The sequence below is a fragment of the Dendropsophus ebraccatus genome, chromosome 10, assembly GCF_027789765.1.
Source record: "Dendropsophus ebraccatus isolate aDenEbr1 chromosome 10, aDenEbr1.pat, whole genome shotgun sequence".
Classification (NCBI taxonomy): Eukaryota; Metazoa; Chordata; class Amphibia; order Anura; family Hylidae; genus Dendropsophus; species Dendropsophus ebraccatus.
The window spans coordinates 74,465,537-74,478,177 of NC_091463.1; the positions used below are offsets into that span (position 1 = coordinate 74,465,537).

Sequence of the window (12,641 nt, forward strand, 5' to 3'; positions counted from 1 at the left end):
GAGGAATAGATAAATAGATAGAAAGATAGATAGATAGAACATAGAATATAGATAGGATATAGATGATAGATAGAATTTATGCAGTGCAGGTGCTAATGACATACAATGTATGGGTGATTGATAGGCAGAAAGTGAGGAGAAACTGCTTGTGTGTTGTGGAGCATACAGATTGTGGTATAATGGAGCCGTCTATCACAAGATGACCAATTGGATTTTAGAGGACAGGGTTACGATAAGTTAGGCTCTGCAATGTTCAACCCTCATTACCAAGGAGGTTCTATAATGCAAGCTAGGCTGATGCACTGTACAGTATTCTGACTATACAGACATTAGTTGCAATAAAATAAACAAATAAAAAAATATATATATTTTTAAAAACCTTTTTATTTTTAACACTTTTTTGTTAAAACACAATTATTTTACATTTAATAATGATTTCTTTTTGCAGGTAAAAGTGGGAACCAATGGGGGCTAGGTTCTCACCTACTTTGGCAGGATTATACATGGCTTGGTGGGAGGAGTTTTTTATTTTCACACCTTCTAATCTATTCTTTCATAATATACAATGGTACGGCTGTTTTATTGATGATGTTTTGTTGGTTTGGAATGGAGGGGAGGAAGAGGCATGTACTTTTATTCAGTACATGAACCAAAACACTCATCATTTGTCTTTAACACATCACTTCTGTAATACATGCATATCCTTTCTAGATATTAATTTAACTGCATTTGCTAAGAATAAATCTGTTAAAACGTCCGTCTTCCGCAAACCAACTGCGGGTATTACTATCCTCCACGCTCATAGTGAACATCCTGAGCACATCATACAAGCCGTCCCAGTTGGGGAATTCACTTGCATTAAACGTATATGTTCAGACAATGCAGATTTTACAGTGCACACAAGCCTCAATACGTTTAACACAAAGGGGATACTCTAAACGCATTATTAAAAGAGCATACAATAAAGTGTTTAATAGAAATCGTGAACAACTATTAGTAGGTACAAACAAAAATGCACTGTGTGAACATACATCTTCAAGTCCACTTTATCCACAGCATACTCACCAGAATATAATTAAATATTACAGATACTTAATAAGAACCTACCCATTGTTATGCTGGGTTTACACGGAGCGATAATTCGCCCGATCATACGATTAACGATTTAGAAGTAACGTGTTTTTTTTTTTATAATGATCAGCGTTTAGACGGAACGATATATCGTATGGAAAATTGGTTTTGCGATCGCTTAAGCCTATCTCGCACATAGGTTAAATTGGTGAACGACTGTTTACACGGAACGATCTGCGAATTTTTTGCAAACGACAATTCGAGAACGTGTTCAAAGATCAAAATGAACGATTTCTCGCTTGTTGCTTGATCGCTCGCTGCGTTTACACGTACGATTATCGTTCGAATTCTTGAACATGGCCACAGGTGTGTAGTAAGAAGGGTGAAATCTTTAGGTGATTTATTAGCACCCAGTATGTTGCATCCCATCAATGTTCAGGATACAAGTAACATCAAGGGTTGTCATAAATGTGGAGTCAATTGTTGCTCCGCTTGTAAATATATAATCCATAACAAAGAGTACACAAACAGTTCATGTAACCAAACTTTTAAGATTAATGAATTCATTAATTGCATCATGTCATCTATACTATATAGTGTATAGGCTGCCAGCTTCTTTATGTAGGCTGCACTATTAGAAAGCTTAAATAATGCATTAATGAACATATAGCCAGTATAAAAAAGGCCCCCATTGTTTCTGCTTTGGTATTTGTAAATGTGAATATGCACTTAACCATGTATCTTATTATTGGAAACAGGATGGGGTTAACTAAACACTTGTGCTTGGTAGCACATGATTTTGGATGTGGCACATTTTTATTGGTTGGTCACCTTGTTTTATTCTTGTTTTAACTCATAGGTCCAGTCATGTATTTTTCTAGTTTTTAACATATGAATAAAAGTTAAGTTTTAGCTGCCTATACGTCCTGGAGTGTCGGCTTCTTCAACTTGTTCACAAGTGCACCCTCCTTTGTCTACTCTTGTTGCTACTTAAAGATCCTTCTAATGGTAAGCTGTATCTTTTTTACTTTTTTCTATTTTTGCATATTTTTAAGATACTTTATTATTTTATTCACTTTTACTTTTTTTTCTTCCCATATTGGACTTGGCAGTGCAATGTTCTGATGGTTCATATGATATGCTCCAGTGCTCCTGTATTGCAGTATATTATTTCCTTCTAGTGATTTACTGGCAGGCAGCACATAAGGTCCTGCCTTGGGTTAGGCCTAAAAGGCAGAACAAATTCATGACAAAAAAAAATTGCTGTTAGGCCCCCAGCTGCTATGGAAACCCATTGGCGCCCTTCAATTGTGTGTGTGTGTGGAGGGGGCATCAATGAGGTGACAAAGTGAGCCTCCTTTGCTCTTTCTGTTTAGACGCTGGTATTGTGTCTGACCATGGTGTCTGGCTCTGTATCAGCTGTTAGTTGTAGCAGGCTGGTGATGGCACACCTCCTTGGCCCACACCATTACTATGACACCAAGAAATACTATTACTATAACACCAAGCCAAAATAGTACGGCATGGGTTGTTTTAGGGTTAAAACATAGATATTGAAAAATGCAGTGATAGAAATGTAGAGAAGTTCTCTCCTTACAACGGTATATCTTACTTAAAGGGGTACTCCAGCGGGGGGGGGGCACTTTTTTGCTGGGACCGGGGAGGAGGTGGCCGAGGGAAAAGACGTCCACTCACCTCCCCAGTTCCAGCGGTGGGTCCCGCATTGCGGCGCTCCGGTCCCCTGCCGCTTCCAGGTGCCTGACATGGGCCCGAGACGATACGTGAGACTCAGTGACAGAGGCGGGATCTGAGCGGACTTGAAACGGATTCCGCCTCCGTCACTGAGTGGCTAAGCGGACCTGAGACATCACGTCTCGGGCCCGCGTTAGATACCCGGACCCGCCGCTGGAACTGGGAAAGTGAGTGGACTTCTTTTCCCTCGGCCACCTCCTCCCCGGTCCCAGCAAAAAAGTGCCCCCCCGCTGGAGTACCCCTTTAACATATTTTCAGAACGGGCCCACAGCTCCTTTGCCTTGAATGGAGTGGTGGGTTGACCACCTCCCCATTCAATGTCTATAGAGATACTGGAGTACAACTATTTTCTACCTACCTTTAAACACTCAAATAGAGAATGAATGATGTGGCAGCATGTGTGCTCCATTCAAACCAAAGGAGTCGGGACCCATTCTGAAGACCCAGCAGTCGAGTGATCCCCTACATACACACATACCACTTTAAAGGCGTTATATGCTTTGGACAATCTAAAAAGTTCTCCCAAACTAAAGTGATCATAGTGTGTTCCCCTGCAAGGATCCCTGTGATCACCTTCAATATCCAAGGGAGAACCTGGCAGCAAGTATTTAATTTCCTGCAGCGCCACTACAGGGGTAATAAGGCATTACATGGTGCCTGCTGAAATCAATGGACTGCCTAGTGGACCTTAGCAGTGATCCTACATTTCTACTTACGGCTAATGTACATTGGTTGGGTATCTCGCACTAGTCATGTCATCATCAGTACCAGTTTAAGGGATCACTAACCCTCCGGGTTGTATATTGGCAGATCAGAAATGCTTCAGCACAGATTTTATTATAGATTTTCTTTTTTATGTCTATAGATACAAGAATATGACTGGTGCTAACCAATGACTCATAGTCCGTGAGTCATTCTTTACATTGATTGATCGGTTTTCCTTTCTTACCTTAAAATTGTTAAGAGTATTGAATAAATCATTGCTGTTAATAAGAATGTCATATGAGATAGATCTGGGGAGAGGCGAATTGCATTAGACTAGGGATGAGTAATAATGGTGAGCAAAGAGCAAAATGACAATGGATGGTTGTTGAGAAGATGGTCATCTCTAGGGTAGGTATGCATTGCTGGGTAAATAGAAGCTTATGACGTGTCAGCTTGATGTAAAAGAGAACTAGACAATAGTAAAATATGTAGGCTGCAGAACAGACATGCCATGGATTATTTATGTAAAGCTCCTGCCTATGATTGAGCTGTCTGAAGGTAGACACTAAAGGTCACTATGGGTCACACCCACAGGAAGCATAAAAAGCCTTTTGGGAAATTCACAATCTTCACTCCCTCAAGGGCATCTTTATTTGAAGGACGTCTTTACTGGAATTGAAGGTGTAGGAACAATAGGATAAAGTATAGCACTATGAGTGGTCCCTGTTCTTCACTTCCATCCATAATAGACAACTCAGATATTTTGTGCCACCACACGGTCACAAAGGAATAAGCTGATCCTCATCTATAATTTAGTTTTTCCTATAGTCATTTTGGGGGAAATTCAAGACATTTGGTTTCATTGTTTTCTGCCGACTCTTTTGGCAGAAAGGTGGAACTGTTGCACATACAATCTAGTGTAGGAACAAAATCGAGGTCCATAATATGCTTATTAGTTCGTTCACACGTACAGGATCTGCAGCAGATTTGAAGTTGCAGATTCAATGCAAAGCAACTCTGCTGCAGATCAGCTGCGGATCTGCAGCAGATTCAAATCTGCGCTATCAAATCTGCTGCAGATCCTGTACGTGTGAACGCACCCTTAGGGGGAAAATGGTGAATAGGATAACTCTGTTTTTGTGTAATTCTGTGGTTTTATATAAAAGCTTACTGCATGTGATCTATATAAATCTGTTTGTAATGAACTATCTAAGTGGGTGCTGCAAGTAGCGTCACAATGTCATGGCAAGCAGTGGAGTGAATGTAATCAAAGACTCCATTCTCACTAGCATTGAGGAGATCTGTAAAGACATTTCCAGTGAAAAGCTTTCAAATATGCTTTCTTGTAACTGTATGATGTGTGCGATGACAAACAAAATTCAAGGGTAAAAGAAATATTGCCTATAGTACAATTCATGTAATATATCATTAAATGGTTAGTAGACAACTCATAGAATCCACTGATGATTGCCCCAGGTCCCTGTCTGGCCTCCACAACGCTGGATAATTTTTTAGCGGGAGGAAGCCGCTGTTGTAGGGAAATTGAAGTATTACATAGTGACCATTCATAATATTGCCCACCCATGTAATGCAAGGATAGTTTGAGTGTGCCAGAACATTGTGTCTCCCTATTCTGGATTATACAGCATACTGTACGTGTATTCTCCATAGGGAGAGTCAGAGCTAGACATGTCTACTTGCAGCCTATATCCTTTGAGAACAAAAGGATCAGGTTGTTGAAATCCAATTGCCCAATCCACATCTGTCCCCAATATCTGTGATCATGGGAGAGCCGAGAGAACCCATATGCATTTCATGGTCGGCTGAATGAGGGGGTTCATTCCATTAATCTAATCTGTATGGCTACCTAAGGACGTCTAGACATCTGTCTGCGCTGTCTGTTGCCTGTGGCAAAACATTAAAAGGGTATTCTTATTTTAGAAAATTATTTGCAATCCATAGGATATGAATGCTGAGCACAGAAGGGGCATTCACACTGCTGCTCCATCCATTCAAAGGACTTGGGATTGGCTAGTTATCACCCATACTAAGAATAGGATAGAACCTTCTGACCAGAAGATAATTTTCTTACATTGATCCTCAGCGCTGTTTTTGGGAAATTTTTTGCTTTATTCAACATGCAAATAAGACGGTTTGGTGCACTGAGGATGGGATTACCACCCCTGAACACTGTGACCAAATCCTCTTATTTACATATTTAATGAAGTGAAGGTTTACCAAAAAACAATAAGAACATTACCTTCATCCTTAGCATCCTGTGCCCTATGGTTATCGTTCCCCTCCCTGGTAATAACTGCCCACCCCTCCCTGGTAATGACTGCCCACCCCTCCCTGGTAATAACTGCCTGCCCCTCCCTGGTAATGACTTCCCCCACCCCTCCCTGGTAATAACTACCCGCCCCTCCCTGGTAATAACTGCCCACCCCTCCCTGGTAATGACTGGCCACCCCTCTCTGGTAATGACTGCCCACTCCTCCCTGGTAATGACTGCGAACCCCTCCCTGGTAATAACATCCCGCCCCTCCCTGGTTATAACTGCCCACCCCTCTCTGGTTATAACTGCCCACCCCTCTTTGGTAATAACTGCCCAACCCCCTGGTAATGACTGCCCACCCCTCCCTTGTAATAACTGCCCGCCCCTCCCTGGTAATGACTGGCCACCCCTCTCTGGTAATGACTGCCCACTCCTCCCTGGTAATAACTGCGAACCCCTCCCTGGTAATAACATCCCGCCCCTCCCTGGTTATAACTGCCCACCCCTCTTTGGTAATAACTGCCCAACCCCCTGGTAATGACTGCCCACCCCTCCCTTGTAATAACTGCCCGCCCCTCCCTGGTAATGACTGCCCAATGGCCTTATAAGTTCCTCACATATTGTTTTCTATGAGGAATTGAGCCCTTCTGCCATCTGAATATCCCTGATAATGACAGCCTGCCCCTCCCTGATAATGGCTGCTCACCCCTCTCTGGTAATGACTGCCCACCCCTCCCTGGTAATAACTGCCCACACCTTCCTGGTAATAACTGCCTACCCCTCCCTGGTAATGACTGTCCACCCCTCCCTGGTAATGACTGCCCACCCCTACCTGGTAATGTCTGTCCACCCCTCCCTGGTAATGACTGCCCACCCCTCCCTGGTAATGACTGCTCACCCACCCCTCACTGCCCACCCCTCCCTGGTAATGACTGTTCACCCCTCCCTGATAATGACTGCCCACCCCTCACTGATAATGACTGCTTACCCCTCCCTGGTAATGACTGCTCACCCCTCCCTGGTAATGACTGCTCACCCCTCCCTGGTAATAACTGCCTGCCCCTCCCTGGTAATAACTGCCCACCCCTCCCTGGTAATGACTGCTCACCCCTCCCTGGTAATAACTGCCTGCCCCTCCCTGGTAATAACTGCCCACCCCTCCCTGGTAATGACTGCTCACCCCTCCCTGGTAGTAACTGCCTGCCCCTCCCTGGTAATAACTGCCAAACCCCTCCCTGGTAATGACTGCTCACCCCTCCCTGGTAATAACTGCCCGCCCCTCCCTGGTAATAACTGCCCGCCCCTCCCTGGTAATAACTGCCCGCCCCTCCCTGGTAATAACTGCCCATCCCTCCCTGGTTTTAACTGCCCACCCCTCCCTGGTAATGACTGCTCACCCCTCCCTGGTAATAACTGCCCACCCCTCCCTGGTAATAACTGCCCGCCCCTCCCTGGTAATGACTGCCAAATGGCCTTATAAGTTCCTCACATATTGTTTTCTATGAGGAATTGAGCCCTTTTGCCATCTGAATATCTCCTCATCCAGTCATCTCTTTTCTCATGCCAATGCCAAAACTTGTGTGACCAGCTATAGACATCACCCCAGTGTTTCAGTAATGGCGCACTCTAGCGTCATACACTTTCTCATACACTTGCATATAAGAATATATGAGCCCATTTGGTTCATATGGAGACACATAGAATCTTATACGAACAAAACAAGAACAAATTGTGGCATAAGCCATCCTATACTGTGTTATGGAAATATTCTTAGATGCATGGATTCCAGAAAAAACATGGTCACTGGGGAAATTTATCACGCTGTCTTATAGTAAGATTCATTTTGTTGCCCATAGCAACCAATTAGAGCTCAGCTTTCATATATTGATAAGCTCCCGTAAAATGAAAGCTGAGCTGTGATTGGTTGCTATGGGCAACAAAATGAATCTTACTATATGACAGCGTGATAAATTTCACCTAAATTGTAATTTATATTCTATTCTAATAAAGAGATTTTCCACCCTGTATACCAATGTAACAAATATGCCCTGGCAGGTGGTGGTGGTGTGTGTGTGGGGGGAGTAGGGAAGCCATATCTACCTTCCTTGCAGGGCATCTTCACTTGAACCCCATTCCCTGCCATATAATGGGGCCTTGCGCCACAGTTCCTGATTAGTAGTTGGCGGAGGTCTACCTGTCAGCCCCTCACTACCTGCCTGAGCATGTCATGATACATAGCTATACAGGGTGGAAAACCCTTTTAAACTGGGCCTCCACTTTACAGTCGTTCATTTATTACACAGAAAGATTTGTCAAACCGAAATTCAATGAACTGTCCGCTAATTCATTTAGTCTTGTGAAAGTCATTCTGCATTTCATGTCATCCAATTCCCCAGAGAAGTCTGGAAAGAGTTTTAGGACTATCTCAGAACATTTGGAAAGACATAATAAATTGGTGGACAATTCATTGTAGGCGTAACATTATACCGTATACGCCAGGGGTAGGAAACCTTGGTTCTCCAGCTATGGCAAAACTACAACTCCCATCAGGCCTTGACAGCCAAAGCTAAAGCTTTGGCTGTCCAGGCCTGATGAGAGTTGTAGTTTTGCCACAGCTGGAGTGCCAAGGTTCCCTACCCCTGCCGTATACAACGTATACAGTACAGTGGTTTCTGGAAGAAAACAGCCATGTTTTTCTAATCATTGAAACGTCTTACTTGCCTAGAGCTAGAAAACATTGACATTGACAGTGCATTGTCAGTAACCTCTAGTATGTGAGGACGCTAGGCTGGAAATAGGGGATCCTGAGGGAGTAACACACTGACTTGGAGATGGGAACCAAGAATGACTGAGCTGAATCTGTGTACAGTACATAATATAAAGAGTCCCGAAAATGAACATATAAATCCTTCGCAGCATCTGATTGGTCGCAGTCCGCTCCCTGCCTGTACGGTTGCTCATTTGCTGACTGTATATAAGGGCCTACATTGTAATACGGTCAATTGGCTTCCATTGGCCTTGGGCCTAGAGCCGAGAAATACAGCATTGTATACCCACTGCTGGTCAACCTAACACCAGATCCCATATATCTAGTAACACGGAGGTCATAACTAGACAGCATTATAGTAGATATACACAAAAATAATAGATATTGAGCTTTAGTATAGGGTGGACAGTAGACACATGAAGGAACCCCATCATGCATTGTTGGTTTCAGGCTTTCGGAATATAATTACATTACTTACAGCTGCCTTATCAATGAGTCAGCCCTATGTATCAACCATGAAATGACCTGGTGGGAATCTCCTCTGCAAATCACCCACCAAGGAATCATCTCTACAACCGGACCGACGTCCTTATTAAACGAATGAACGATTCTTATAAATTAATTTAGAAAATTTTCGGACCAAACCACGAAAGGTTACGGAACGGCAAAGAAAATGGCAAATTGAGTGTGACATTTCAGACGGGGGAGAAAAAAAAGACTGGGAGAAACAAGTGATCTTTATGAGTCGGCGATTAAGGTATACATGGAGATACACTGTAACATCTATACATCTATCAAGCAGTGACAGGTTTGCATGGTTACACTAGCACTCCATCGGTGACCTAGCAACACGCACGGCATATAGTAAATAGTGAGAATGACGACAGACACACCTAGTACATTCATATTTTTGCTCTATTGTATAGACTTTAATGAGTAAAATGGAACACATTCAATTTTTTTTTTATCCCATTTAATACCGCCTTCATGTCGCTGCCATGGTGTGAATGTATAAATGATACATGGTGCAGGGTTCAATCAGCCAAGACCCTGGTATGGATTGGTCCTATAGATTTCTTTAACCCTTTCATGTCCAGTTGGGAAAAACAGAAAACATATATGATTTTGTATCGTTATAGTCCTGCACCTCATCTATTGCTCCTGTATGTAAATCCTTCTATGCACAGCACTCACCACACCCACCTATTAACCCACCTTTCCTGTACCCTGGTGTGAGGAAATCTGCATTGCCATGGTGTAAATAAGAGTATGGTAGGCCCTGTATTACTGAATATTAAAGGTCTTATGGTAACACGATCCTGTATGGTGTGCAATACCACAATATTTTCCCATGTGTCAAAACCCTTGGGCCCCAGCCCACCCCTCCATTGCAGTCCATTAGCTTACCTCCCTATCATGGTGGAGTGCTGCTGTACTGCAGCCTCCAGCAGGCGCTCCAGTATGGTCCACTCGCCCATCACGTCCGCCTCTTGCCCCGCCGTGCTCAGCTCGGACACCTGGGAGGAACGAGCTGGCCCCCCTCTCCAACCACCGTTTCTTACTACGGATTTCCACCTTCTTATTTTACCGATCACTCCTTGGAAACATCTTCAGTGTGGAGACGGGGAGAACCACAACTCCCCTCTTTCTTTGCTGCCTAAAGTCTTGTCCTTAGCTCACCCCAAATCTTTTAGACGGGGCAGGTAGCAGCATTTCCTTGATACTGGTCACCTATTCCAGGAGATGGCTGGTAATTCCTCCTACATGGATAATACACGCCCCTTCCTACATCGATGCCCCGACGGCTGAGATCAATAACTCAAGAATGAGAATAAATGACAATGGTCTGTCGGGGGAGCAGCCAACCCTTAACAAGCACCTGTTTAATGAGTTAAAGAAGAAACGCCTCTTCTTGCCCCCCGTCTACATTTGCATCTTCTGCTGCATCCAGCTCCCCCCCATCCAGCTTCCTCAGCCAGGTCGCTGTCCAGTGCTGAAAAAGCTGCTGGTCCAGATGAGATGCTTTTCTGCCAGTGATCAGCATCAGTTCCAGGTTATCTCTCCCTCTCTGCCATCTCTTCTCCTTCTCTCACCTTCTTGTCCCCAGCCCCCCATTCTTTCCCTGAGACTACCTGCTGTCTCCCCTCCTCTGCTTGTGTCATTGCATCCCTCTGTCTTCTACCTTTCTCTGCCCTCCCTCTGCCTCTTCTCTCTTTGTCTCCCCCTCACTCCTTATTGTTGATCCCTCCCCTCCTGAATCTTCCACACTGCGATCTCGCTCTGTCACTTTCCCCTGCACACTCTCTCCCTCTCTCTCTCTTTAGCCCTGTCTGTCTCTCTCCCTCTCGCTGTCTCTCTTCCACATGCTGCTGTCTCGGTTAATCCGGATAAATGACTCTTTCTCTATTGGATGGGAGGAGATTTTCTGCCATATTATAAGCTGATTTCATCCTGCATCTTTCCCCAGTCACTGGAATGGCTTGTGTGTATAGGAATGTAGGCGAGAGATTGATTGAGCCCAGATTTGTGGCTGTCTCCGATATGACAAGGATTGCTGGCTGTCTCATGTTTTAGCCTCCTCTTGGGGTCATTTTTGCCTCTTCTCAGCATGGCCCTGGTTTTCTTGCTTATGTCTTTGCACCTTCCTTTGTCTTACAGTATGCATTACACCAGCCTTTTGTTCTCTCCTTCTTAGTTTAGTAGCTGCCCCTCACCCTTTCCTACGCATTTACATCACCCTCTCACTCCCATGTCTCCATTTTATCACTGTCACTCTACGTCCTCCGCAGCCTTTCTTTTCCCCAGCTATATACAGTCATTGCTGGATTGCACCAGTGCATTTACATCCATTGTACTGATTCAATGATTATGCAGCAAATAGTAGAGGTTTAGTGTAAGAATGAAAACCATGGAATATGGAAGTACACATCATCTTGGGGTTCTTAGCTATATATTTGCATAACCTTCAGCAAGGTATCTGAATACCCTTGTTAAGGTAGGTTAGCTTTCTAGTGTCCCTCCATGCACCCAGGTCACATGCCCTGCCAGCCCCCCACCATAGCTATGCCCAACATTAATGTTTAGATCCCATAGTACATACTACACAGGTGGTCTCTATACTGAGAATGATTGACTCAGAAGGTGGACAGTTTGTTAATGGAAGAAGTCCGCCTCTATGTATGTACCTAGACCATGGGAATACAGAGGGATTACTAGTTACACATAAATGGATGTAAGCCCATTCTGTATTTTAATTAACAACAATTGCATGTGAATTATTGATAAGAATATGGTTTTAGCTCAGCACGCACAGCGAGATACAGTCTGGACAGGATTCATAGTCTGTGAGCTAAGCTGGCCAATGTTGTACTGCCCGTCTGTTCTAATGGCTCCAGTAAGATAGTGCTGCTTGAACGAATAGGGGTGTAACATACTGACATTGGTTTTTATATGATAGCTAGGATAGTTTTGTAAACTTATTCTACTGGAGATTTGCCAAATGGTTCCCTATGCCATCTCTACCATAGAGCAGGGATGGGGAACCTTTGGCCTTACAGCTGTTGCAAAACTACAATTCCCATTATCCCTGGACAGCCAAAGCTTTAGCTTTGGCTGTCCAGGGATAATGGGAATTGTAGTTTTGCAACAGCTGGAGGGCATAAGGTTCTCCATCCCTGCCACAGAGGTAGTTGCCACCAGGGCCCCTACAATGAAGGCCCAATAATATGTTGGCAAGATTGCTTGTTTACATGGTGACTACCTTTGCAGGGATCCTTGTTATACAGACCTAACAATGGTAGCATGTGGGGAATCAGTGCATGGTGGTCTTAACCAGTAACAGAGGTTGTTCCTATTTCCATGAGTCGACCATCCCACTCTGATCCATTCCGATCCTCCATCACATAGTTTATTTACAAGGAGGGGACAGAACACTGCATGCAGTATTTTCTGTCCCATTACACTCCTGTAAAATAATGGTCATGAGCAGAAAACTCAGTGGACCCCTTAGAATTTAATGTGTCCCTTGGGGTCTCTGTTCATTTCTATCAGTGTAGAGGTCCATTAAGTTCC

The 12,641-nt window shown here is 43.9% G+C and overlaps 1 protein-coding gene across 1 annotated transcript in view; it reads right to left on the reverse strand.

Moving 5' to 3' along the window:
• Positions 1 to 10,048, reverse strand: part of LOC138765651 (gap junction delta-2 protein-like) — a 29,553-nt gene extending 19,505 nt beyond the window's left edge. The window contains exon 1 of the mRNA XM_069942607.1: positions 9,978 to 10,048. Coding sequence (XP_069798708.1) covers positions 9,978 to 10,048 — 71 coding nt within the window. The remainder of the gene's footprint in view (positions 1 to 9,977) is intronic.
• Between the last annotated feature and the right edge of the window lie 2,593 nt (positions 10,049 to 12,641).